Raw genomic sequence first — 24,071 nt, forward strand, 5'->3', positions numbered from 1 at the left:
TTCATGTTCTTGAGATGCTTAACAGGGCTTCTTAGAAAGTCAGATTACATTCTCCAGTACTGTCCCTTGCCTTGTCATCTCATTCAGTGTGGGTGGGAAGGAAGGGAGAGTTGGGGGAATACACAGCAGAAAAGGTTGCAGAGTTCCTGCTCAGCTGTGGTGGACAAATGGAGTCCTCTCCCATGAAAAATGCTTCCATAAGCACTGCCTTGGGAGAGGAGGGTTAGATTCATGTGTGGTCTGTGCCACACCAGGGGAAAAAAAACCCAACCGAGTCTGTGTTTTGTGTTTTGAAAGTTGTGGTGATACCTTGGTGATATTTTGTCCTTGAATTCCCTGCCTGTTGTGTGCTGGCACACGAGAGGGAGTGGGAAGGGATGGCTGGACTGGTGTGGGGTGAGGAGTGTGTTCCCCTCTGGGGACTGAGCTGTGCCCTAAAACGAGCTGACGTGCAGGGAGAGGTGTTTTTTTGTGAGCTGGGTGTTGTAAGGGGTGCCTGTGAGTCACCCTGTGCTGGCAGTCACCGTTTTCCTCTTGCCACAGGCTGTGCCCAAGGTGCTGGTGTGTGATTTCCCCGCTCGTTCAGCCCGCGGCACCGCGTTCCTCACACGTGCACATGGATGGACAAAGCTTATGGTGAAGACCATAATAACAGGCTGTGGCAGTGGGACACAAGAGGCAGGAGCCCATGAACCTCTTTGGGTGAAAAAGAGAACTTGTATTTGGCAGGTCAGTGGCGGTTCTTGTGTGTTTGCTTTCACCTGTTTGGAGCTGTTGGTGGATTCTCTCCAGCACGGGAAGGACCAAGGGGCAAGGCTGGAGCCAACCTCCCCCACTGCTTGGGCTCCTGGGGAGCCCCAACAGCCAGGCACAGCTTTCCTGAGCTCTTTTTGGGGATTTGCTGGGAATTAAGTGTGGGTGGAGGTGACCATGCTAAGTGCACCAAGCATGAAGGACCATGGAGCCTGTGCTGAGATCACAGTGACTTTGGTTCCTGCCACGGCAGAGTTGTGGAGCTGTGATGTGTGCAGCCACCACTGAATGCTGAGCACCAAACATTGACCAAATAAGCAGAGAACTGAGAATTTGGGGTAGCTGTATAGATGTGTGGCATTGGTACAGGAGTGCTCTGTCAAGGGTGAAAGCAAAGGCCTCCTTGGCAGGTGGGCTTTGTAGTATTGGAAGGTTTTATTTCTTCTTCCTGGATTATGTTTGTGCATTTTTGTTGCCCCTAACCAAGAGGCAAAGAGTCTGTGGGATGAACCCGTGTCTGTCCTTTAGGAGAGGAGGGACACCTGCCCGAGGGTCCCTCTGGACTCCAGGGCTGGCACTGCAGGGGAGGAGGGAATCTCCTCCCAGTCATCTCTTTGATTTCTCCTGGCCAGGCAGATCTGAGCAGTAAATCCTCTGGCCAAGTGGCTTTTATGTTCAAGACATCCCAGACAGATGCATATGAACTGGGTGAGAGAAAATCTTCCTCCCCCCAGCCCAGGGTTTCAGGTTTCATCCTGGGCTGTGGAGGAGAGGCGAGATGTGACAGGGCTGCAGCCCCGCAATCTGCAGTCGCTGTTTCACAATGTCCTTGAATGTTGGGCTGATGTCCTCTCTGGGTTTTCCTGCATTGCCACGAAGGCACGTGGACCTTTTCTTCACAATGACAGCAAGGTGACAGTGCTGGTGGCTTCCCTGGCCACTTGGAGTGTGTTTGTGACCATTGGCAGTGGACACCAGAGGTGTCAAGGACAATCCATGCCTAATGCAAGGAGCAGAAGTGTGGACTCTGCTGCCGTCTTTTCCAGGTTGGACCAGATGATCTTTTGAGATCACTCCCAGCCTGGGCTGTTCCAGGACTCCCATCTGAGCTGTAATCTCTTGCAGTGTTATCTTTGAAGGAGGTTAACCCACGATTACCTCCTCACCACAGACATGTAAGCGAGACTCATTCTGCCCTGCGGACGGAAGTTGTGAGAAGGCAGAGATGTCTGCAGTAGGTTTGGGGTGACACGAGGCAGTGACAGGGTGGTGGTTCACCAGGAGCACCTTGTCTGCACTGCAGCAGAAGCATGGCAGTGCTCCCTTCCTCACACTTCAATAAGGACACTGTACACAGTACTAACCTTCCTGCTTCTTCCTCTCCAGGAGATGAATTAAAATGCAGCACACCACGTGCACAGAGGACAGGATCTACCACGCACTGGAAAGATGTCTACATGGGCTTAGCAGAGATGCTGTCTCCAGCAGATGGGCTGGTAGGTGACCTTTTAACCATGAGCTTGTTCTTCTGTCTCTGCTGACCTACCTGGGCTCCTGGGTAAGAGAGCTGCTGGTGCTACTGGAGGTTTGGAGGCCTTTTTCCCTTCCAATGTTCCAAGTTATATGTGGAATCCAACCTAGTCAGTCTTCCCGAGCCTCTTGCTGTAGTAGGATGATGTTCCAAGACACTGAACAAGTCATGTTAGGTCTTACCTGTGTAAAGGCTCAGCAGAGAAGTCGTGTGTGTTGCCAGCTGTCCATGCGTGAGCGGAGGGAGGAGAAGTCTTTGCTCACCACGAGGAAAGACTCCTTTGTGCAACCAGCCAGCCTTGCTTGGATGCTCATAGACCCCAAACCCACGGGTATGGCCCCTGCTGCATTGCCAGAAGCAGGCACAGAGATTGTTACTGGCTTGATTTAAAGCTGGGTCAGACACCGTGGTGGCCGTAAAGAGGTGAGCCATGTTCAGAGGGCTGCCAAGGGATTCGGGATGGCGGTGGTGGGGGCAGAGCAGCAATGAGCAGAAGTAATTTTTGAATGTCATTTTGACCTTTCTTCCTCATGCTCATGTTTGTGAGCTGCAATTAAATCACTCCCAAATCCTCTTATGGATCAAAGAATTGAAATGAATTTGGGGGGCTGTCAGATTCAGATTCCTCTTTGTCTTTGCAGTTCTTTCAACCCTTTCTGCTTTTCTTTTTACCTGTAAGTCAACAAAGAGGTGCAAACAGTGCTGCCAAATACCACAGTAATCCCTTCTGCCGTGCCCGTTTCCTCACACCCAGTGTAGCAGTGCTAGGTGATGCTGTAGCATCACCTGGGGTCTTGGTTTGTGTAGTTATGACCAAGATTCCTGTGTCCTTTTCATCTCCCTGTGCTCTGGGAGCCAGGCCCTGAAGTGTGACCTACATTCCCGGTTCCTGGAAGCGCGACCTTGCGCTTGGCACCGTGACAGCGTGTGTCCCGAGGAGTCCCATCTCGCCCAGCGAGTCATTGTGCTCCTGCACAACTCACCTCTTCCTGTAATTACAATTAATCAATTCCTGTGTCACTCACAAGCTCCTAATCCCAGCCCCTCAGAGCTGGCGTTTGAGTTAGGGAAGCCTTTAAACAACGACTTTGTAATTTTTCCGGCTCGTTAGCCAAGCCCAGACTGTGCAGGGCGGGGGCTGGGGGTGGTGGGCTCTGCTGGAGGCAGCTGTGCTGCCCAGGGATTCCTCAGCCCTAATGATTTCCCTCCATCTCTCCTCCTGATGGTTCTCAGCGCTCTTCATGTGGGTTTTGCGGGGTTTGGCAGAGTGACCTGGCATTCCTGGGAGAATCTCAGGCGTGTTGCACATCAGAAGGTCCCCTTTCATGGAAGGGGTTTGCGCTGTTGCCAGCGATCTCCAGCGTGACCAGCGCTCCCTGTTTCCGCTCCGGCGGTGGGTGGGATGTTAATGGCTCTGCTGTGCCCTGGCCCAGCTTCTGCTGCTGGGGAGCCCCCAGGGCAACCCCTCCAGGGCCTTCCCATGGGGGCTGTCCTCAGTTTTAATGTGCTGCTCTTTCACATCCTACCCCCTTGCAGGCGGAGTAGGAAGTATTTGCAGTAACACGAATGATTTAGGGAAAACAGAGCACGGTGCACCCACACCCCAGAGCAGGGCATCTTAATGCTTTCAGAAACAGAGCAGAAATGTTTTCACATCCTTCTGCCTTCCCCATGTTACAAGCAACAGTTTCATTATCCCTGTTCTATGTCAGATCCAGGCTGTTATTTGTGGCAGGGTTGTTCCTCATATAGTCAGTGAATCCTTCTATCTTGTTCTGAGCTGGGCCGTAACCTTCTCCTTTCTCATTTTTAACTTCTTGCGTCACTTCTATTTCCCAATTTATTTGCTTTCCCCTCTTTTTTACCATTTCCATACACCAAAATAGCACACACCACATTGCAGCTCTTAGGGCTGGGGCCTTGCTAGGGTTTTTTTAATTATTAAATTATTTAGTGCTTTATTTTTACGTTGCTCCAGAGTGGGTGAGTAATCATTTCCGACACGTTGTTTCCCCCCTGCGTAAGTGAGTGAGTAGCTGAGGTGTGTGAAGTCAGCAAAGAGGAGAAGTTGTGAGTCTTTGGCCATCCCACATTTATACTCTGCATGAGCCCATGGCCAGCTCTGAGGTCTAAATAGAAGATCTTATTGCAGAGTTTATTGGAGGAACCAAATTTAAAATGAGTTGCCTGTGACTCAAAAATCCCTGTTAGAAAAGTGCTTGGAAGGAGAACCTCCATTTCCTCATGGAGACCCCATTCAGGGTTTGCCTGGCTTCATGTGGCTGGAGAAAGACTGCAGTCAAATTAGTGTGATAAGGGGAGAAACATATCTTACTTCTTGCTGGTGAGCAGAGAAAACAAGGAGCTTTTGGTGAAGGAAAGGCCTGGGCTTGGGTCTGGCTGCTGGCACTGCTGGGGATGCTATGCTGGAAATCAGAGGTGGGAGAGAGGCCAGAGGATTGTGGTGGGTGGGAGGGCAGCCCAGTGCCTGGAAGGAGCACTGGGATCTGCTGGGAAGCAGCTGTTGTGTATCTACCACAGGGCTCCACATGGGTCAGAGAGGATGAAGGATGCTGGTGAGGGAGAGTGGATGAAGGTCACTGGTGAGCTGGACAATGTCTCACATGGTGCCCAGAAATTCAGTGTGCTCAGCTCTAAAAAAGAGAAACTTAAGATCCTGTTCCATTGCATCTAAATACCCTCCTGGGGAAGGACCAGTCTGGTGAGGGGGCTCCTCCAGCTTAGTCACCGAGTAGTGAAATGCAGTGTCTGAAATGCTTCCAGCTCAGGGTGCAGCACTATGGTTACTGGTTACTAAACCTGGCAAACTTTAACCTCGAGCTGACTTCTCCAGGTTTGTTGTGGGTTTTCTTGCCAAAATCACTGCCCAGAGTGGAAGTGCTTGGAGTGGCTCTAGCCCTGGGAGGTGCCCCTGTACCCTGCTGCTGGATATCCATATTCCATATCTAAGCATCTGCTTGGATATGGAAGCTGTGGGTTGGATTGCTGTGCAGTGCAAGATGCATCCCAAGGGGATGCTGTGGCTGCAAGGCTTGGACTGTCCCTTGTCCTTTGGGCACCTCCAACCCCTCTTTACAAACTGCTGTGAGCTGGCCCTTCCTCTGGGCCAGAGTCCCTTGAAAGAGCCACCTTCCTCTAGGGTGGACGTAGGGGAAAGGGTGGGAGAGGGTCTGGGGGAGGGAGGAAATGGAGCTGCTTGCTTTTCACCCCCTCCAGGTGTGTCGCTTCAGACAGCACTAGCACTGATGCCCAGCCCAGGCACTGTGGGCAGTCTGGGCATGATTTGGTATTTTTGCTTTATTTCTTTCCTTTTTCCCGCTTGATGGTTGGTTGCCCACTACAAAGAGCGGAGGAGGGGAAATGCCACCCCCTGCACGAGGCCAGGAAGGAGCTACTCTGGGAGAAGGAGGAGGAGGAAGAGGGCATCTCGGTGCACTTCTCAGAAAAGAAGTGGCAAAGCCTCATCCTTCCGAGGCCGCCCACGGGGCCGCTGCTGCCACTGGCACCGATAGCGATCAAAGCGTGAGCGGGTGCTGTGCCCGGGCTCCCTCCTGACACGGGGGGCTCGTGGCTCCCAGCACCCCATCCCTAATGGGAGGCTTTGCTGTGGTGTTTGCCCTCCCAGAGGGAGGTTTTCCTTTGGGTCTTTGTCCTGCTGGGCTCAGTGGAATCGCGCTGTGTTGGATGCTGGGATAAGCACGGCCTGCTGCATCTCCCAGCTGGGGATGTGATGTGTTCTGGGCTGCCTGTGTCGCTGGCAGATAAATCTGACTAATTTTCCATGTATTCAGTAAAAATAGATGGTGCTGGGTCACTGGTTTAGTGAAGCAAAACCGGATGCATGAGCATGAGGGCAGGGTGGATGTCAGCAGTTTTTTTAGCTGTGGGGCTTCTCCTGCCCTGCTGGGAGGTCTCCTGTGCCTCTTGAGACAAATTCTTTGGATTTAGGGGCTGAAGGTGGAGTTCTGGTTTGTGCTGCCTGTACAAAGGGCATCTATAATGTTGATCTGGACACCTCTGGAGCCATGGACTGCTCTCCTTTGAGGGGTTTGTGAGGGTGATTTTACTTCCCACTTCCCTCAGCCGAGAGACTCCTTTCTGAGCTCTGCAAACCCTGCCTTGCCAAGGGCTCGGGTGGGTGAGGTGAAGTGTTTCCCTCCAACACAGAACTTCCAGCTTGATAGACTAGGGGTGTTGGGGAGCTCAGCTCCTGCTTGCCAGGGGCATCCCTGCACTCACCCTGGGGACTTCCCAGGGCATCTCCAACCTTGCATCTTCCACACAGACTTGGGGCCTCCCTAGTGAGAAATGTTTTTTGGTAATTAAAGAGCAAGTGCAAAGTTCAGGGGAAAGCCTGGTTCAAGCTTCCCAGATGCCCTCTGTGCACATCTACCCTTGTCCACCTTGTCCGGGACAGGGAGGGTGCCCAGCAGGGTCTGGTGCTGCTGTGTTTGAGCACACCTGGCACAGTGGGATGGGCTGAGCTTGTCTTTGTGCTGGTGCTGCTCTGACCTGGTGTAAAACATCACTGCTGAGTTGTCCCCGTGGTTGTTGTGCCTGGCCCTTAGTGGTGACACAATTCAGTGTTGCAGCAGAGCAGCAGTGTAACATCTGCTGGGGCGTGTTGAGGTGAGGGGTGGCTGCAAATAAACCTGTCTGGAAACCTTCTCACCTGGCTGCAGCCTCTCCCTGGCCTGGGAATAAACCAAGTGCTGCTCTGCAGTTCATGAAGTCCTTGAGTGCCACCACAGCCCCAGCTGTGTCCCACAGGGCCACAGGACATCTGCAGAGGGACAGAGAGGGCTTCTTTCTGATGTTAAAGTTACCTTGGGCTTTTGTCCCTAACCTGTGCACACTAAGAGCATCACCCTCCCTGCCCAACAACCTTTCTGGTCTGAGTGCAGGGGATGTGGTTGCAGGGACTAACTGTTCTCAGAAAAGTGGGAAAGTGGATGGTTGTGACCTGCACCGTGAGAGGAGGGAAGGGAATTCCCTCCCAGGTTTGGATCCCTGTCCTGATGGTGCCGGACACTTCATTTTGCTGTGTGGTCTTTGTTCATTGTGTGCAGGATTTCCGAGCTGCATTTTATGCTTGAGACTATTTTTGCAAGGTTACAGCTGTTATGGAGTGTCTCTGGTTAATGCAGCCATGCCAGATTTAGGAGCTCGAGTCATGGCACCCTGCTGCTTCTCAGCACCGAGTATTTTAACCCCAGGGTAATCCCAGAGCCTTGCTATGCCCATGAGTTAAACAGAAATTTGATTATAGCAGTATCATTCAAATATACCCGGTTGTATCCTGGAGCTTCACCTCATAGCTCCTGTAGAAGACCCAAAAACGGATGAGAAGACCTCAGGTCTGAATCACAGAATATGCTTAGTTGGAAAGGCACCACAAGGATTGGGTCTAATTCCTGGCCCTGCACAGGACACCACAACAGTCCCCGCCCTGTCCAAGCCCTCCTGCAGCTCTGGCAGCCTTGGGGCTGTGCCCACTGCCCTGGGGAGCCTGTTCAGTGCCCAACCAGCCTGTGGGGGAAGAACCTTTTCCTAATACCCAGCCTAACCCTGCCCAGACACAGCTCCAGCTGTCCCCTCTTATGTTAGTTCCTTTATGCTGTGTTTGTAAGATGCCTCCACTGATCCTTGCCCCTGCTCCCTGCCCATCCTCCCAACCTCCCCACAGTGGGTTTGCCCCAGTTTCCCCAGGGGAAGTAGCCCAGTGCCTCTCCCTCTGCCCCATTCAGCACAAATGACGCCGTGAGCCGCTGCCACCGCAGTTTCCTCCTCCCTCGCTGCAAGTGAGAGGAAGGAAAGAGCCCACGCCGTGCTGGGCTGTTGGTGTTTGTGGTTATGATTGTGCAGGATGCGGTGTTCTCCTCGCTGGGAGATGCTCCCCAACGAGATCAGCCCCACCACTGTCATGGGTCCTGCTCCCCATGGCCAGGCTTTGCCCTTGGCTGTGTAGCAGGGCCGGGCTCTCACAGGTGAAAGAATCATAGAATAGTTTGGGTTGGGAGGGACCTTAAAGCTCTTCTCATTCCACCCCCTGCCATGGGCAGGGACATCTTCCACCAGCCCAGGTTGCTCCAAGCCCCGTCCAACCTGGCCTTGGACACTTCCAGGGATCCAGGGGCAGCCACAGCTTCTCTGGGCAACCTGTGCCAGGGCCTCCCCCACCTCACAGGGAACAATTTCTTCCCAATATCCCATCTAACCCTGCCCTCTGGCAGTGGGAAGCCATTCCACTTGTCCTGTTGCTCCAGACCCTTCTCCAAAGTCCCTCTCCAGCAATCCTGGAGCCCCTTTAGGCACTGGAAGGGGCTCTGAGATAAATCATCCTCCCAGCTGGAGCAGGATGGGTTTTCTCAAGGCACCACATGAGCCCAGTGACTTCTTGCTGAGGTCAGCAAAGCTCCCAGCAGCTCTGACCACTTCTGCTGGGCCAGTTGCTTACTTGACTATCTCCCAGGTGCAGGAGCTTTCCCTGGAGGATGCCACACTCTGGGACAATACTGATTTATTTGGGCAACCTGCTGGAGTCATCCCAGGCAGATCTGTGGCTTTGTGGCATCCGCTGGCATGTGGAAGTGGCTCAAAGGAAAACTGGAGCATTGCTGAATTCCTGGGTCACTGTGGCTGTTCCCTCACTGACAACATATCACAGGATCTTGGTGGGTGTCAGCAAACCCAGTAAGATACTGGGAGTAGCAGAGGCAAATTAGAAAGTGCATCTGAGCTGCTTGGAAACTTTCCAGAGGGATCTTTCTCCGCTGGAAAATGTTGATTCATTGAAAGTAAAAAGCTGTGTGGCAGCCCAGGGGCATTCCCTGGGGGAAGTCTCTTGCCCTGTTAATTCAGCTACAAGCCTGGCAGAAAGCCACAGAAACAGTGCATGTCCTGGTGAGCAAACACTCATCCACAAGTCTGGTTTTGCAACCTCAGCACCAGTTTTGCTTGTCTTGACATTGATCTTCTCCCACTGGGCCATGTCACCCTCTCCCCTGGTTTGAATTCCTCTTGCTTCGCACCTAGAAGGTGTGTAAAGGTATTTTTATGACATGTCTGTGTTTCATGAATCTGTAGCCTCTGCAGTTGGGTATAATGCTTGAGGCCCAGAGAGTGTGATCTGTAGGTTTGTGCTGAACTGCTGTCCCCTGTCAGCTCTGTGGCGTTCTCTTCCCTGCTCTGGCTTGGGTTGGTGTTTGTGTCCTGTGCCGCTTCATAGACCATGTGAGTGAAATCCATCTGATTTATATTTATTTTTCCTCTCTGATCTTTAGCACCTCTTCTCTGCAGTGAGAGATGCTCTGTTAATCTTGGTTTCTCTTCTGGGCTGAGCTTGGGAGAGCCCCAGTTCCAGCCCCCCCTGAACTGTGCCGTGGGCTGCAGGTGAGCTGTGTAATGTCCACCTGCATCCCCTTCTGCCAAAAAAATCCATAGCAATGCAGGGTGGGGGAGATGCCAACGTGGGCCTTTCCCAGGTATTTGTTGGGCTGTTTGCTTGAAGATACCCGTAACTTTTCTCCCTGGGGCTGTGTGGGGTACCTGGATCCCTGGGAAGGAGGAGGAGGAAGGGGAGGAGGGGGTGCTGGTCCCTCCTTGCCCTGCAGATCCTGGACTGCCAGCAAGCACCGCCTCCTCCCCTGGGAAGCGGGGCCGGGATGAATGGAGGCGTCTGGCAGCCTTCACACCGATCATTTCCTCTAAGGCCATCTGGGAGGTGGCCCTGACCGCTGAGGAGAACCTCGGGAAACACCTTGGGCCATTGTCACCACTCAGATCCCAGCAGATGTCTTCGGGGGGAAGGTGGTCGGGGGGTTTCAATTGACTGGGGTCACCACCCCAGTCACCGCCATCCCTTTGCATGGCAATTCTTTTCTTTCACTCTGGCTAATCTTCTGGTGGGGTTTTAACAGATTTAATGAAAATCTGAAGGTGCCAAGAGATGGCCTAAATGCTGGGCAGGCTTGACAGCAACGCAGATATGAGCTCTGCTGTGGTGCTGCTGTGTTGGTGCATCTCCAGGGTGTGGGGAAGCTGGGGTGGCTGGGATGCAGCTGGAGGGGATTGAATGTCTGCTGACAGGAAGCTGAATTTGGCAGGATTTGAGTGAGTTTATAGTTGGGATTGTGCATCTGGTGTGTTTGAGCCGTGGGGCAGCAGGGCAAGGGCAAGGGGTCACGCTGATGGGTTGTCCGTGCCTGGGCAGAAGGCAGGTGGGTTCCACCCATGCCAGGCACATCCCTCTGGCCTCTGCACATGCACGTGGCAGCTCTGGCACATCAGCTACCCAACTGAAACCTGGACAGAGGCATCCAGCTGAGCTGGATGTGTTGGGCTGTGAGAACACAAAGGTGCTCAGGTAGAAGCAGTGCTGCTGAGACAAACTTCTTTTCTGTTTGAGGTTATGTCTGTCTGGAACGAGGGGGCGTGAGGTTTTCCCTTCTGCTGTAATCTGATGCCTGTGGTCAACACCTTCCTCCCTGACCCCTTCCCATTGTACATCCCTCCTGTGACCTTCTTGAACGGGGCTGTGAGTGACAGTGGCTCTGTGTCCCCCACAGCAGGGCTGTGCCTGAACTGCTGGAGCCTGCAGGAGCTGGTGAGCCGCGACGCCGGCAACTACCTCATCCTCGTGGAGAAGATCCTTGGCAAGACCAAAGAGGTGAGCTGGGAGGCTGTCAGGGAGGGCTGTGGGCTTTGAGATGTTGTCAGCTCCATGGCTTGCCCTAAGTGGAGTTTTGCTGAGCTTGCTGGGTGATTTTGGGTTGTGGTGAAGTATTGCTGGAACACCAGGACTTGGGGTCAGGCGGTGCTGGGTCAGCAGGTACAGAACTCTGGTGGTAGTAATGCTGTGTGTGCCACATGAGAACTACAAGGGAAAAGCCCAACTGTGGTATCTGTTGTTTGGGTAACACATCCACAGGGATGGGTTTTGACTTCCCCAAGTGCTGCTTGGGGCACCATAGGGCTGCATGGATGGAGCCAGCCTTCCCCAGGCCTTCCCCAGCCATCAGCTGGGAGCTGCTAGTCCAGAGCAGAGCAAATAGAAAGTTTACTGTTGTTTTTGATGGAAACTTCTCTGTGTTCCTGCTGGGCTTCCTGTGGAGCTGCAACACTGAGGACCACGGATGGGGTTTGCAGCCCAGCAGGTGACAGCGGGGTCAGGCACAGCAGGGAGGTGAAATGGCAGTGGGGCCAATCTGTTGACCTGCTGTGGTCCCATCATGTGCCAGAGAACCTCAAGGCATCGTTGGTTGAGCAGGGTCATCCCAGGCTGCGGCTGGGAAGGCCTTGGAGGAATCCCTTGATGTGGCAGGAAACAGTGATGTGCTTCCTAAATCCCCAGCACTGGGATTCATGTGATGGGGTAAATGCTGCCTTTCATTTTTTGGGGAAGAAAGGCTGCAGAGCTGATAGCAGTTAAGTTTAGCACAATTTGGTTAAATTCATTTACGTATTTTTGTAATGGTTGGAATTGATCTTGTTGCAGACAGTGGTTCATTAGGGTTTCTTGTAAGGGTTTAGTGTACTTTGTGCAGTGCTCATGAACAAAGGGAGACTGCTTGCAAGTGTATCCTTGAGCTATCACTGTGTCCCTCGGTGAAATAGTTCTGCTGAGTGTTCCCTGGCAAAGCCTGGGATGGAAATACATGGATTTCACTGCAGGGGCTGGGCTGCCTCCTTGCCTCTCCTGGCTGCCTGCTTTGAGGCACTTCCATGGAATTTCATGTGCAACGATCGGGAACATCGTAGGGCTGGGAGCTTGGCCAGATCTGAGCAAAGGCAGAGCAGGAGGTTGTGCTTATCTGTCTGTCCCGTTGGTGTGGATTAGTGGGGCTTTGGGGGTTGTTTTCCCGTCGGGCTGAGGGAATTCGCTGGGCACGGTGATGTGGTGGCGTGGGTTGGGTGCTCGGCTTGCACGGCTGGGGAGTCCCCTGGTACCTCCAGGGATACTTTCGGGTGGTGCTCACACCAAACAGCCCAGCTCACCCTGCTGCCCTTGGGCTGTTTCCCACAGGTGCAGGAGAAGTGTGACTACGACCTGGTGATACCCCTGGCTCTGCTCTTCTACTCTGCTGTCCTCTACGTAAGTGCTGGGGCCGCTGCTTGGAGCCGGGTCCCACCCCTGGGAAGGCCGTGGAGCAGTCACTGAAATCAGGGTGGCTTTTTCTGGAATGCCACGGCCTGCTTGGATCAGTTCATCTTACAGAAAGATTCTGTACAAACCTGTAGGGATCAAGATCAAACAACCATTGCATAAGCTGAGTGAAAAAAAAAAAAAAAAAAAAAGAGTTTCAGGATGTTTAAGCTATTTTTTAAAGAGTGGGCTAATCAGAAATGGAGATGGACAATATCTCTGTGCAGAGAAGGGAAACTTTTTCATTACCCTTTATACTTGTGCAAAATACATTGGCAGTGTGAATGAAAAGAAGGAGCGGAGCCTTCACAGGAAGTACTTTTTTTATTATTATTATTACTAGCACAATGCATCATTATCCCAAGGAAATCATTGCTGCCAGATCCTGCAAAAGCACAGGCTGTAATGCAATTCATCTGTGTGTGTCTAGGGTGGTTAAAAAGGAATTTATATATAGGCTTTGGCACGTGAGCCACAGCCGGGAGGTTGGGAAGGTGCAGAGCGGAAGGAGCTTTCTTGGAGCTGTGCCCAGTGGGGATCCTTTGACCCTTCCTCGGGAGAAGATGGGGTGTCACAGGGTGAACCTCTGCTTTGCCTCTCCTCCTCCCACTTCCAGCCTAACCCCTCGAGTTTTTACACAGCACCTGCAGTTTGTGTCCTTGCTCCCTTTCTAACTGTGTCTCCCTGTCCCCTGCAGGCTCCTCACTTCCCGCCGGGCTCCGACCTGCTCCTGAAAGCTGCCAGTGTGTACCACAGCTTCCTGACCTGGCCTGTGCCCTACTGTGACATCTTCCGTGAGCTGCTCACCTTCATCAGCAATGAGCTGAGGGCCCCTGGTGAGAGCTCCTGCCCTGCACGAGCTGCTGCCACCACTTCCCTAAAAACACCCCCTGCCTGCACTGCCCATGTTTGCTCCCTGGGTGTTGCTGTCTCATTCCCCACTTGCTTCATGAATCCTGTGAGCATGGTACCCACAGTTACCCCAGGTATCCCAAACCTCAGTTTTCCCAGGAGGTGAGGACTCTGCCCTCCATCCCTGGGATGATATCACCTGGTGGTCCAGCACAGGGTGAGACCAGACTCCCCTGGAGGAACAGGACAGGGTGGTGGTTTTTGGTGGCTGCCAAGGTGGTGGGAGCATCCTGGGAACTCCCAGCTCTGGCAATTAGCAAAAGGGGTAACTATTTCCTGGCTGCCTTTCAGTCTGGTGGGCCTTTTCCACGGCAGAGCACGTGCTGGCTGTTCCCTCCCAGCCCTGGCCTTTTGTTTGAGATGCTCAGTGGTGCAACTGGGGTGATAACAGTGAGTCCATTCATTGACATCAAGGTGGCTGGAGCCTCCAAGCCTGCCCTTGCGTGGAGATTTCCATAGGGCTGAGGGACTCCCTGGCTCGTTCTTTACAGCCCAGACATTACCTTGTGATACAGCTCTGGCCACATCCAGCAGCAGCAGCAGTGCTCCCCTTAATTAAGGACTCCTCCTGGATGTCCTGTTGTTCCCAGCGGAGCAGCTCTTCCAATTATTTCTAAAAGGCCCTTTTCCCTAATCTCCTGGTCTTTTGGTGGCTTTTGAAGAGCTGTTATCACACAGAGCAGATTCCAGCCCGTGTTTAATCCTGGGCAGGGCCATGGCAGCAAGACTGACTCTGAGGAGGGTTTGAGAGGCCTTGGAGGGGGGTGTGTGCTGGGGCTGGGGGTGTTTCCCACCTCCTCAGAGTGGGAAGCTGCTTCAGAGAGCCCTGGTGAGGATATGAAATGCAGGGTCTCTGTCATGGCAGCATCATCCTGTGAGATGAGAGCTTGTAGATGTAGGTGGGATGAAATGTGCTTTCAATGGAACAAAAGGATGAAAAAAAACCAAACAAATCCCTGAGCACTGTGAGCACTGGAATGGCTGCCTTACCCCCAGCATAAACGGTCATGGCCACCAGGCAGGGTCTGGCTGGGCTCCTCCTGCTGCCTCCAGACACCAGCGCAGATGTGAGGACACTCATCCCATGCTGCTGCAGCCATGGGCTTCCCCAGCTCCTTCCTGGCCATTTATTGCAGTGATCCTGGTCAGGGCTGTTTCACACACTGCTAGAAAGCTCCAGTGCTGGGGAGGGGGCTGCTGCACCCTGCTCTTGTGCCATCACCGCTGTCACTGGTGTCCAGTGCTGTGTGAGCTGGAGACTTTGGGCCAAAACCTTTCCCCTCCTGTGAGCATAAAGGATCCCCCACTCCTGCCCAAGATGCCATGTGGGAGGCACTGGCTGCAGTGGCTGGGGAACCCAGTGCTGCCCCTCACCGTGCACTCTCCCCTCAGCTGGAGCCAGAGCCAGCACCAGCAAGAGCGTGTCCTGTCCTGGTCAGCTGGCCAGGGCCTTACAGGCTCTTACAGGCTTGTGGCACGGCCTCTGTGACCTGCTGCGAGCTGAAGCAAAAGCTTTTTATTGAGATGAGGGTAAATATTAACTGAGAACAAGCTGTTGTCAATATTTGCCAAGAGTGCAATAGCTTTGATCTGCTCACTGGGGCTGGTGCCCCTGCAAGAAGGGTGAATGCTGCTGTCATGGGGGGGCCTGTGTGATCAGCCTGACCCCCCCTGGGTGCTGCTCCCAGGCTGCTGAGCTGGGTTGGGATGTGGCTGCTTGCACTGATAAAGGGGCAGGATCTTGTTGATACCATAAGATCTTTCCCAAGATGTTCTCCAATCCTGCTGTTTGGGGGAGACGTTGGCTTTGCTGTTCCCACCCAGCGCAGATCCATCTGATGTCACCTGGTTTGGGTTCCCAGTGGCATCCTGGGGGGAATCCCAGGGAGGCATCCAGAGTTGTGGCTGCTCACACCAGCCTCTCCTGCTGGGGCCAGTCTGGGCTCCATCTCTGTGGGAGGGAAGGTGGCAGTGACCTCCTGTCCAGAAGTGACATCAAGGGCCTGGGGGGGGGTAAAGCAAGTGGGAAAAGCTGCTAAACATCCATGGAATTCCCATCCCACATTAGCAGTGGAGCAGAAGGGACTGGAGGTGGAGCAGTTCTCCTGTCCCATCCTTTGGTTGTTTTCCCATCACTCTGGGCTTTTTTCCCTTTAGATCCCAACCTTCCTTGCTCCTGGGATGGTCCCTTTACACTGTGGCTGGGCCTTGTCTCTGTGAGGACTTTTGGTGGGGCCATTCCCATTCCAAGCAGCAACTCAGCCATGTCTGCACTACACTGGGAGGCAAAGTCAATGTGCTGTTGAGGCAGAACAGTCTGTAATGGCTCCATTGCTCATGTCCTGTGCTCTCTCCCCAGGGATCACTTTCCAGAGGCTGGTGAGGACAGAGCAGGGGCTGCCTGTGAAGAACCACCAGAGCTCCACTGTGTGAGTGTGGCCATGGGCACTGCTGGTCCCCTCTGTGGCATCCCCACGGCCTGGCACTGAGCAGCATCTCAAAGGGGTCGTGGTGGGTGCTGGGGAGGAGGGCTGGATAGTTGGGCTGAGCTGTGGGAAGGGACGAGGAGATGGGCTGTAGCATTTCCACAGCCGTGGGACTGGGCCTGTGGGCTCCCCAGGCCAGTTATCCTGCAGGACTGCTTAACTGTAGGGCTGCAGATCTGGGTGACAACAACTGGGGAAGGCAAAGTCTCCTCCACAGGGAGCTGCTGATCTCAGCACACATTGGATAACAGCTGGGAAATGCTGTGATCTGTAGGTTTGGGAGCCACCACCCCAGCAGGGGTCAGAAGCAAGTCCCTCCGAGTCCCAGTGCAGCGCTGAATGAAAGCCTTGCAGCTCTGAGCACAAGTCAGACTTTGCTCCTTATTTGAGGGCTGAGCCTTTTTACCTACCACCTCATTTGTAAATAGGGAAAGGAGCCTGAGTGGTGTCTGCCATCCTGGCTCAGCCCCAGCGACAGTCCTTCAGGCACAGCCACTCTGTGCAGGAGGAGTGTCCTTCTCTTTTGGCTTGTCTGCTCGTGCCGTGCAGCCCTGGATCTGCACCCTTATCTCACCCAGCAGCACTGGGGTATTGGCTGTATTTTCATAAAGAGCCCTGAAAACCTGGCACAGGTCATAGAATCCTAAAATATCCTGCGTTGGAAAGGACCCACAAGGATCATCAAGTCCAGTTCCTGAACTGGGGGCTTATTGTGCCCATTGCCTGAGCTTTCTAGATCCAAGCACATCCCAGCACATCCTTAATTCAGAGCCAGTTTTGCTAATGGACGTTGAATGCCATTGCCCATGAACAGAAGCACATGCTGTCTGGGCTGCAGGTTTGGGAATTCAAAGCCTGTGGATGTTTGTGTTGTGGTCTGGAGCAAAAATGCAGCTGAAGGATGTGGCTCTTCTCCTTAAAGCTGCTTCTCTGACCTGCATCTTGCAGGAGGAAGGTGGTTCTGGGGCCTCTCTCATGTCCCACTTCATCCCATGTCCAGTTAGAGCAACTGGCTGCTGGGCTGGAGCCCTGTCTGGGGTTCACCAGCAGTCTCCAAGCCTGGCTGCCTGGCCTAACTGGTGTGCCCTTGTCCCCAGGACGGTGCTGCTGCTCAACCGCTCCGAGGTGCAGAGCGAGTTCCTCTCCATCGCCGAGAAGCTCAGTGCCAGCGAGCACCCCCAGCACGCCACGCTTGTCCTGCTCCTCGGGCACCTCTACCAGGCCAACTTTGGCACCTGCTGCGACCTGGACAGCCTGCACCACCTCCTGAAGGTAGGCTGGGACAGCCCCGACTTTGGGGATGCCGCTGAGAGTGGTTTCGTGGAGTTGGCTGCTGGATTTCCTGACCAAAACAGTACATAATTGGCAAAAGAAAAGAAGTTTTGGTAACACTTCTTGTAGGAAAAATACACATCTTTTATTTCTCAGGTCAGACCTGAGGTCTGCACTTGGGTTTTGTGAAGTGTGTGTGTGGGGGGATCACTTGCCTTTTACCCTGTTCCTCCTCTCTTCATCCCTAAGTGTCGTGAGGAAGGGCCCCCAGATTTGAAGTGCAGCAAAAGTGTTTGTTTGACCAGAGAAAGACTTGGAGGAGAGGCAAAAAACTGTGAAGAAAACCCCTTGGGTGTTTTCAAACACGTTTTTATTTTCTTCGCTAAAGCTTTGGGGAACTTGAAAAGGGGTGGAGGGTGGTGGAGGGAGAGAGTTACCCAGATCCTGCTCAAGGACCTGTGTCTTGCCTGTGTGAAGGGAACCCCTTAATCTCTCACCTTGGCTCTGCTCCCCCAGTCCAAGACGCTGGAAGAGCTGTCAGAGATCTACTCCAGTGCTGCCGATGCTCAGGAGATCGCGGCCTCCAGCAGCGACCCCGGGCTGGCCCGGGAGCGGCTCCAGGCCGTGCTCAGGGACATCGCTGGGGCTGCCTCCTTCCCTGCCATCACAGGTGAGAAACCCCCACAGGCCCCTCTTTTCTCCAGGGTTTGCTGCAGGCTCAGCCAGGCCCTGCAGCCAGCAGCAATGAGCATCTTGCACAAAGTTTCAATTGAGAGAAACAACTGCAGTGAAAAGGCACCAACCCGGGTCCTGTTTGGTAACCACGCGATGAGCCGGAAAGGGTGTCATTAAAACAGCAGCAAAACCAATTGTCCAGCCTGTGTGGCTGAGATGAAAACATTAAATCAGAAACTGCTGGTAGCTGTGATGTCTGATGGCTCTTAGAGGTGTGAAATGTCCCCTCACCCCCTTCGCTTGTGACCGACATCACTGGTGTTCAGCGTGACCTGGGCTGTCCAAAATGTGTGCATGGGGTGGATGGCATCTCCCACCAGCCAGGAGAGCTGGCAGGGGTGGTGTTGGGGGCCCTTGCAAACTAAGTCCTTTCCCTTCTCTCTTCCCAGGGGAAGCTCAGCCCCACAAGCTCCACACCATCCCCATCCCCACAGCTCGCTGCTACACGTACAGCTGGGACCAGGATAACTTTGGTAAGTGCAGGGGGTCCCCCCAGTCATCCCAGTGAGACCACAGCCCTCTGTTCCCCACTCCAGGGGTGGCTGAGCAGCGTTTCAGCTTGGCTGGGGCTTCCACATCCAGCTGGGTGCATGAAAGAGCTGATAACACATTGTTGGTGCCAGAGGGAGAAATGACCCCGTGGGTGCCAGTGTCCCCTGGATGGGACAGGATGTGGGTGTCAGCTCGGGTGTGGTGCCTGCTGCGATCCCAAGCAAAGCTTTTGTTCAAGCAGAGGGCACAGTACACTGGTGGCCCCAAACCAAGTTTTTCCAGAGACAAATCATGCAGGGCCTAATCTTCTGGTCAGGATTGTGCCTTGCATGAAGCTGGAATAGATTCATCACTCCCAAGTCCATGGGAACATTGGCAGGACAAGACCTTGTTTGGTAGGAAGCTCCTCTGCAAGGAGGAAACCTTACTTGTGCCCTGGAAATAATTATTGCTGGAAAAAACTGACTACACTGGGATACTGAGACTTTATCGAGTTGAGACAGGTCAGACATGACAACTCTTTCCCCCTCAGCAGGATGGCCAAGGAGTAGGTGCCTTTGCTGTGCTCTCAGCCTGGCCACAGCAGTTTTGGAGGGGAAGCAGTGCGTTCCCCTTCTGCCATGCTGGTCTCTCCAGCTTCCCTATTCCTGGAAGACTTTGTGTGTTCCTGTGAATGTTCAGTGTTCATTGCCTGCTGGCCCCAGCAGGCTGGAGCAGAGCTCTGGCTCTTTGCAGTGAGTCCAGCCTTGCCAGAAAGCCACAGTGGATCAACTGGGGATTTGATCAGCTGAGTACCCAGCTTTCCTCCTGCCCTCTGGTTAAACCTGGATCAGATCTGAGTGTGTTGTGGAAGCTGTATAGGAAGGAAGCAGAACCCAAACAGAGTTCTCTCTTAGGGAGAGAAATATGTTTTGCTTTGCATTGCAACTGAGCACTTCATGAAAATCTGAAAACACTCAGGAGGAGGTTTCTAGCTCCTTATTTGAAGTCATGCAGGATAGAAGAGAATACTGGCCACGATGTAGTGGTGGCGTTGTCTGGGCCCATCACATCTGGGCCCATCACATCTGCAGTGGTTCTGCTAGAGCCCGGGGTGGACATGATCTCCCTCTGGTTGCCTTTCAGATATCCTCAATGACGTCCTCAGCAAGGAGTGCAGCGTTGTTGAGCCCATGGCCTCGGAGAACGAGGAGGAGGATGAAGAGGAGGAGGAGGAGGATGTGGAAACCGATGGCTGCTCCCCCGAGCGGGACTCGCTGCTTTCCCCCCTCTGTGCCATTTCCAGTGACTCTGTGTACTCTGTGCTGTCAGAGGAGGGATCTAAGCCCTCGCGAATGTCCCTCTTCACCTCCTCCAAGGACTCCATCTCGGAGCTGACAGTGGTCTCCAGGAAGTCCCTGAAATCGTTCGTGTCCAGCCTGAAGGACTGCATGGACAGCGGGTACGCAGAGGACAGCGACGAGTGTTCCCTGGACGTGGTGGGGAGGACGGAGCTGAGGGCGGAGAAGGCCCACCACAAGTACAGGCAAACGCTGACCAACAAGATCTACAAACTGTTCAAGAGCAAAAGCCAGCTGGTGCTGCGGAGGGAGCTGAAGGAGCGCGGGGACACGGGCTCGCTGTCGCTGCCGCTGCGCCGTGCCGAGAGCCTGTGCGCCTCGCGGGCCCGGCTGCGCGTCCCGGCGCGCTCCCGGCGCGCTCACTCCCTGCCCCAGCACGTGCTGAGCCAGCGCCTGCCCGCCCCGCTGGCCCCACAGCACCTCAGCCTGCCCCGGCGCCCCTTCCTCAGCTACGACGAGGACAACAAAGTGTCCACCCTGCGCGTCGTGGTGTTCGGCTCCGACCGCATCTCGGGGAAGGTGGCCCGGGCCTACAGCAACCTCAGGTGAGCCGGGAGGAGCGGGGTCTGACCGTGGGGACCTGGCCCTGCCGTGGCATCCCGCGCTGCTCTGCTCACCCGGCCCTCTCCGCCTTCTCCCAGGCTCAAGGAGAGCACCTGCCCCTCACTGACAAGGTACTTCAAGCTGCAGTTTTTCTACGTCCCCGTGAAGAGGAGCTGCTTGGCTCCCTCGACCCCCCTGCTGCACCATCCCTCCCCATCCCCGGGGGACCCACAGCTCCGGGCACAGGTAGGTGTCCCTGCGGTACCAGGGCTGGCAGGGCAGGCTGAGGGGAGCCTGGGGGACCCTCGGGGTGACCCCAGTGTGTGTGGTTTCAGGATCCCACCTCGGCTGGGATGGAGAGCAGCACCAATGACATCTCCCACTACATCGGCATGTTGGACCCGTGGTACGAACGCAACGTCCTTGGGCTGATGAACCTGCCCATGGACGTCCTGTGTCAGGTACGTGTGTGCCAGCTGGTAGGGCTCATCTTCCTTCCCCGAGGAACTGGGGACCTGATCAGAGAAACTTCTGCTTAGCACTGTGCCACCACGATCCTCTGCAAGAGCCTGTGCAACATGGGCACAGGATGGAGATGGGGGGTTCCTGGTGGTCAGAAGGAGGGTTTCTGTCCCCGGTGGGGTGGGATGGACATTCTGGATGTAGGTAACACATACCCCATCATATTGCTGACTTATTCTCCCACCACAGTCTGCCAAGCCAGAGGCTGAGCCCCAGGAGGACTCCCAGGAGCAGCTGCCCATCCTGGCAGACATGATCCTCTACTATTGCCGCTTCGCCACACGCCCCGTCCTGCTGCAGCTCTATCAGACAGAGGTAGGCAATGGACCTCAGCCCCATCTTCTGAGGGGAAAGTGAGGGTCTTCTGCCTGTGCCACCAGGTTGGGACCTGCCCGTGAAGCGATGTGGGTGTGTCACAGCCACCAAGTTCTGGCGAGGCAGAGCTCGGTCCCCAACTGTCCACGTTGCTTTGCTGATGCTCCTGGCTCAGGGACTGAGGGCCTGTAGGTCCAGCCCAGACAATCCTGAAGTCACACAAGCAGTTTTCCATCACAGTTCCTTTCCTCATGACACAAATCAATGCCTGTCAGTGCTGGCAGGTTTTTCACATTGCTGGAAGTCTCTCTTGTGCTCTGCTTCCCAAACCAAGCCCCTCCACGAACCTGTTTTCCACACCCTGCTGTGGGGAAGGTTGAATGTGGGGCTACAACAACTGTTTTGGTGCTGTGGCTCGGGACCAGATGCAGTGGGGCTGTGGCGAGCAGAGCTGCTGCTTTTCATGGGATTTGTGTTCCCAAAGGAATGCCCAGATTCATCATGGAGTTTCTTTCCAGTGGGCTATGGAGTTTTCTTTAAGTGAAGATTAGGGGTTTGTGTTGTTTGACTTGCTGGTGGTCTGTTAGAGCAGCCTGAAGGACAGCTAAAGACAAGTATCACCCAGTGCAGCTTTTGGAAGGTGTGTTTTGAGAACAGGAAAGGATTTTCCCAAACTGATCTGTTTTCTGTGGAAAGAAGTTAGAAGGATGAACGCTGCCTGGCACAGGCTGGGTGGTCTCACCACCACATCTTCACTCTTCTGCCCTGGCAGCTCACCTTCATCGGGGGAGAAAAGATGACCGAAGTCTTCATCCACTCCCTCGAGCTGGGCCACTCAGCAGCCACACGGGCCATCAAGGCATCAGGTCTGTAGCTGCTGCTGCACCTATCCACCTACCCACTGTGGGGGGCTGCAAACCACGGGGCTGGGAGGTGAAGGGAAAGAGGGGCTGGAGGGAGCGTGGGCTGTGAGACATGTCTGACCCAGCCTGAGCAAAGGTTCAGGCAGCTCTCCGCTGATTTGGAAGGGAAATATCCTAATTCTTGCATTCCTCTTCAGGTGTGGCAATGCCTTCTTGTTTTTGCTGCTGTTAACTCTAAAATGGATTTACAATGAAACAGCTTCAAGTCCCTTTCCTTCCCTTCATCAGCTCCTGGTCAAATGCAGCTTTACATCTTTTCTTTTTGCTGCTGTTTGTGCTTTCTCCAGGAATGCCATTTATAAACCCCGTAGTTCTGTTTCCATAGTTTACTGGGCAAAGCAAGGTTTGTGGGTGCGTGCTTGGAGCCTTCCTGAATGTCCGTTTATGTCAGGAATTTGTAAAATTAACAGCGTTAGAGAGAAGGAGCAATGGCAAGAGCATCTGCCTGCAGCGTGGTCTCCGGCTCTGGTGCAGTGCAGCTCACACAGACCTCCCGTGGCCAACCCGCAAAACTGCACCTAAACACGCTGCTTCAGCCTTTAACCAGCTGCTTTTCTGTGATCTCGCCTTGTCTTTCTAAACAGAGCTCGTAAAATATCCCCCACGTGAAGTGTCACCACTCCACTCCCTCAAAATACAGGCTTGGCCAAGACCTCTTCCCACTAACTCGTGAAACCACCAATCCCGACTCTGATGTTTTTTTCCCTTGGGTTGTGTGACAAAACACCACATCTGCAAAAAATTATCTGGAAGGGGCGGGGGGGGGGGGGGGGGGGGGGGGGGTGTGTGTGTGAAGTTAGGAAGTGTTGGGCACAGTATTTCAAGGCTAATTTAATGTGGGCAGAAATATGCCTGGAAAAACAGGAGCCGGGTTAGCAATGTGGCCTTGTATTGCTTCGTGTTTTCCCTGGAGCGCTGACCCCTCTGCACCAGCTTAGCCAGCACCTCTTTCAGTTCTGCAGAGCGGCTCGTGGTGCTTTGTGTTGGAATTCCTGCACTGGATTAATTGCTTTCTGGCAGCTTTGAAGCCACCCCTTTCTCTTTTTGCTCCACAGTCGGGTTCAGCAAACCATTTTTCCCCCTTTCTGTAGGTACTGATTGTGCTGCTGTATCAGTAGCCAGTGAAGGATGTGGATAAAAAGCCACTGTGTGACATTTGCTCCTTGTTTTGTGCAGGTCCAGGCAGCAAAAGGCTGGGCATAGATGGAGACAGGGAAGCAATCCCACTAACACTACAGATTGCCTACAGCAAGGTGAGTGTGTGGGACTCACACAGATGGGGCAGAAACCACCTCTGTACTGGGCTGGCAAGTCTCATCTGGGGGCTGAGAGGGGCAGGGCTGACAGTCTGCTGGAGGAGCTCAAATCCAAGCCAAATTCAAGCTAATTGTCTACTTAGTGGCTAATTGGAGGTGGCTTTCCACTCCTGTTCATCCCAGTAAAATGGAACGTGTAGCCATCTTCCACAGGCTGTCTGTGTTCTCAGTGCCACTTTACACAGGTAGGCTTTGCCTCCAGGGAGCAATCTTGTGCTGTGAGCACAGCAGTATTCCTGTTTTATTGGTTCCTCTGCAGTCATTCAGTGGTTTTGCCTGGGCAATTTTTTTGTGAATCCAAGGTTAAATGAATTTTAATGCCTATACAAACTCTGTGCAGCTCCAAGTGAGTCCAGATGTGAGCCAGCCCACACAGATAGGGTGGGGTGGGAGGTAGGGTGACATCAGCCTGGAGTGTGGCATTTGTGGTGGGGTCACAGCAGCCCCACATAACGCTCTGGGCTGGGGGCAGCGTGGTTGGAAAGCTGACAGTGGGAAAAGACCTGGTGCTGGTGTCAGTGGCTCAACATGAGCCCAGGTGGCCAAGAAGGCCAATGGCACCTGGTTTGTGCCAGCCATGGGGTGTCCCAGGGCAGGGACTGTCTCTGTGCTGGCCCTGCTGAGGCACCTCCAGTGCTGGGGCAGCTCTGGCCCCTCAGCCAGGAGAGACACTGAGGGGCTGGAGCGTGGGCAGGGAAGGGAACGGAGCTGGGAAGGGGCTGGAGCAGCAGGAGGGGCTGAGGGAGCTGGGGGGGCTCAGCCTGGA

At 54.0% G+C, this 24,071-nt stretch overlaps 1 protein-coding gene across 1 annotated transcript in view; it reads left to right on the forward strand.

The window, feature by feature from the left end:
* The first annotated feature begins 645 nt into the window (after positions 1-645).
* Positions 646-24,071, forward strand: part of PIK3R5 (phosphoinositide-3-kinase regulatory subunit 5) — a 28,356-nt gene continuing 4,930 nt past the window's right edge. The window contains exons 1-15 of the mRNA XM_027896854.1: positions 646-729; positions 2,140-2,249; positions 10,873-10,973; positions 12,330-12,398; positions 13,147-13,285; positions 15,721-15,790; positions 16,945-17,119; positions 17,636-17,789; positions 18,244-18,327; positions 19,472-20,231; positions 20,328-20,475; positions 20,565-20,690; positions 20,941-21,066; positions 21,839-21,932; positions 23,166-23,242. Of these exons, the coding sequence (XP_027752655.1) occupies positions 2,153-2,249; positions 10,873-10,973; positions 12,330-12,398; positions 13,147-13,285; positions 15,721-15,790; positions 16,945-17,119; positions 17,636-17,789; positions 18,244-18,327; positions 19,472-20,231; positions 20,328-20,475; positions 20,565-20,690; positions 20,941-21,066; positions 21,839-21,932; positions 23,166-23,242 (2,220 nt within the window). The 5' untranslated portion in view covers positions 646-729; positions 2,140-2,152. The remainder of the gene's footprint in view (positions 730-2,139; positions 2,250-10,872; positions 10,974-12,329; positions 12,399-13,146; positions 13,286-15,720; positions 15,791-16,944; positions 17,120-17,635; positions 17,790-18,243; positions 18,328-19,471; positions 20,232-20,327; positions 20,476-20,564; positions 20,691-20,940; positions 21,067-21,838; positions 21,933-23,165; positions 23,243-24,071) is intronic.

The sequence above is a fragment of the Empidonax traillii genome, unplaced genomic scaffold, assembly GCF_003031625.1.
Source record: "Empidonax traillii isolate 1590-97213 ecotype Southwest subspecies unplaced genomic scaffold, ASM303162v1 scaffold518:size600044, whole genome shotgun sequence".
Lineage (NCBI taxonomy): Eukaryota > Metazoa > Chordata > Aves > Passeriformes > Tyrannidae > Empidonax > Empidonax traillii.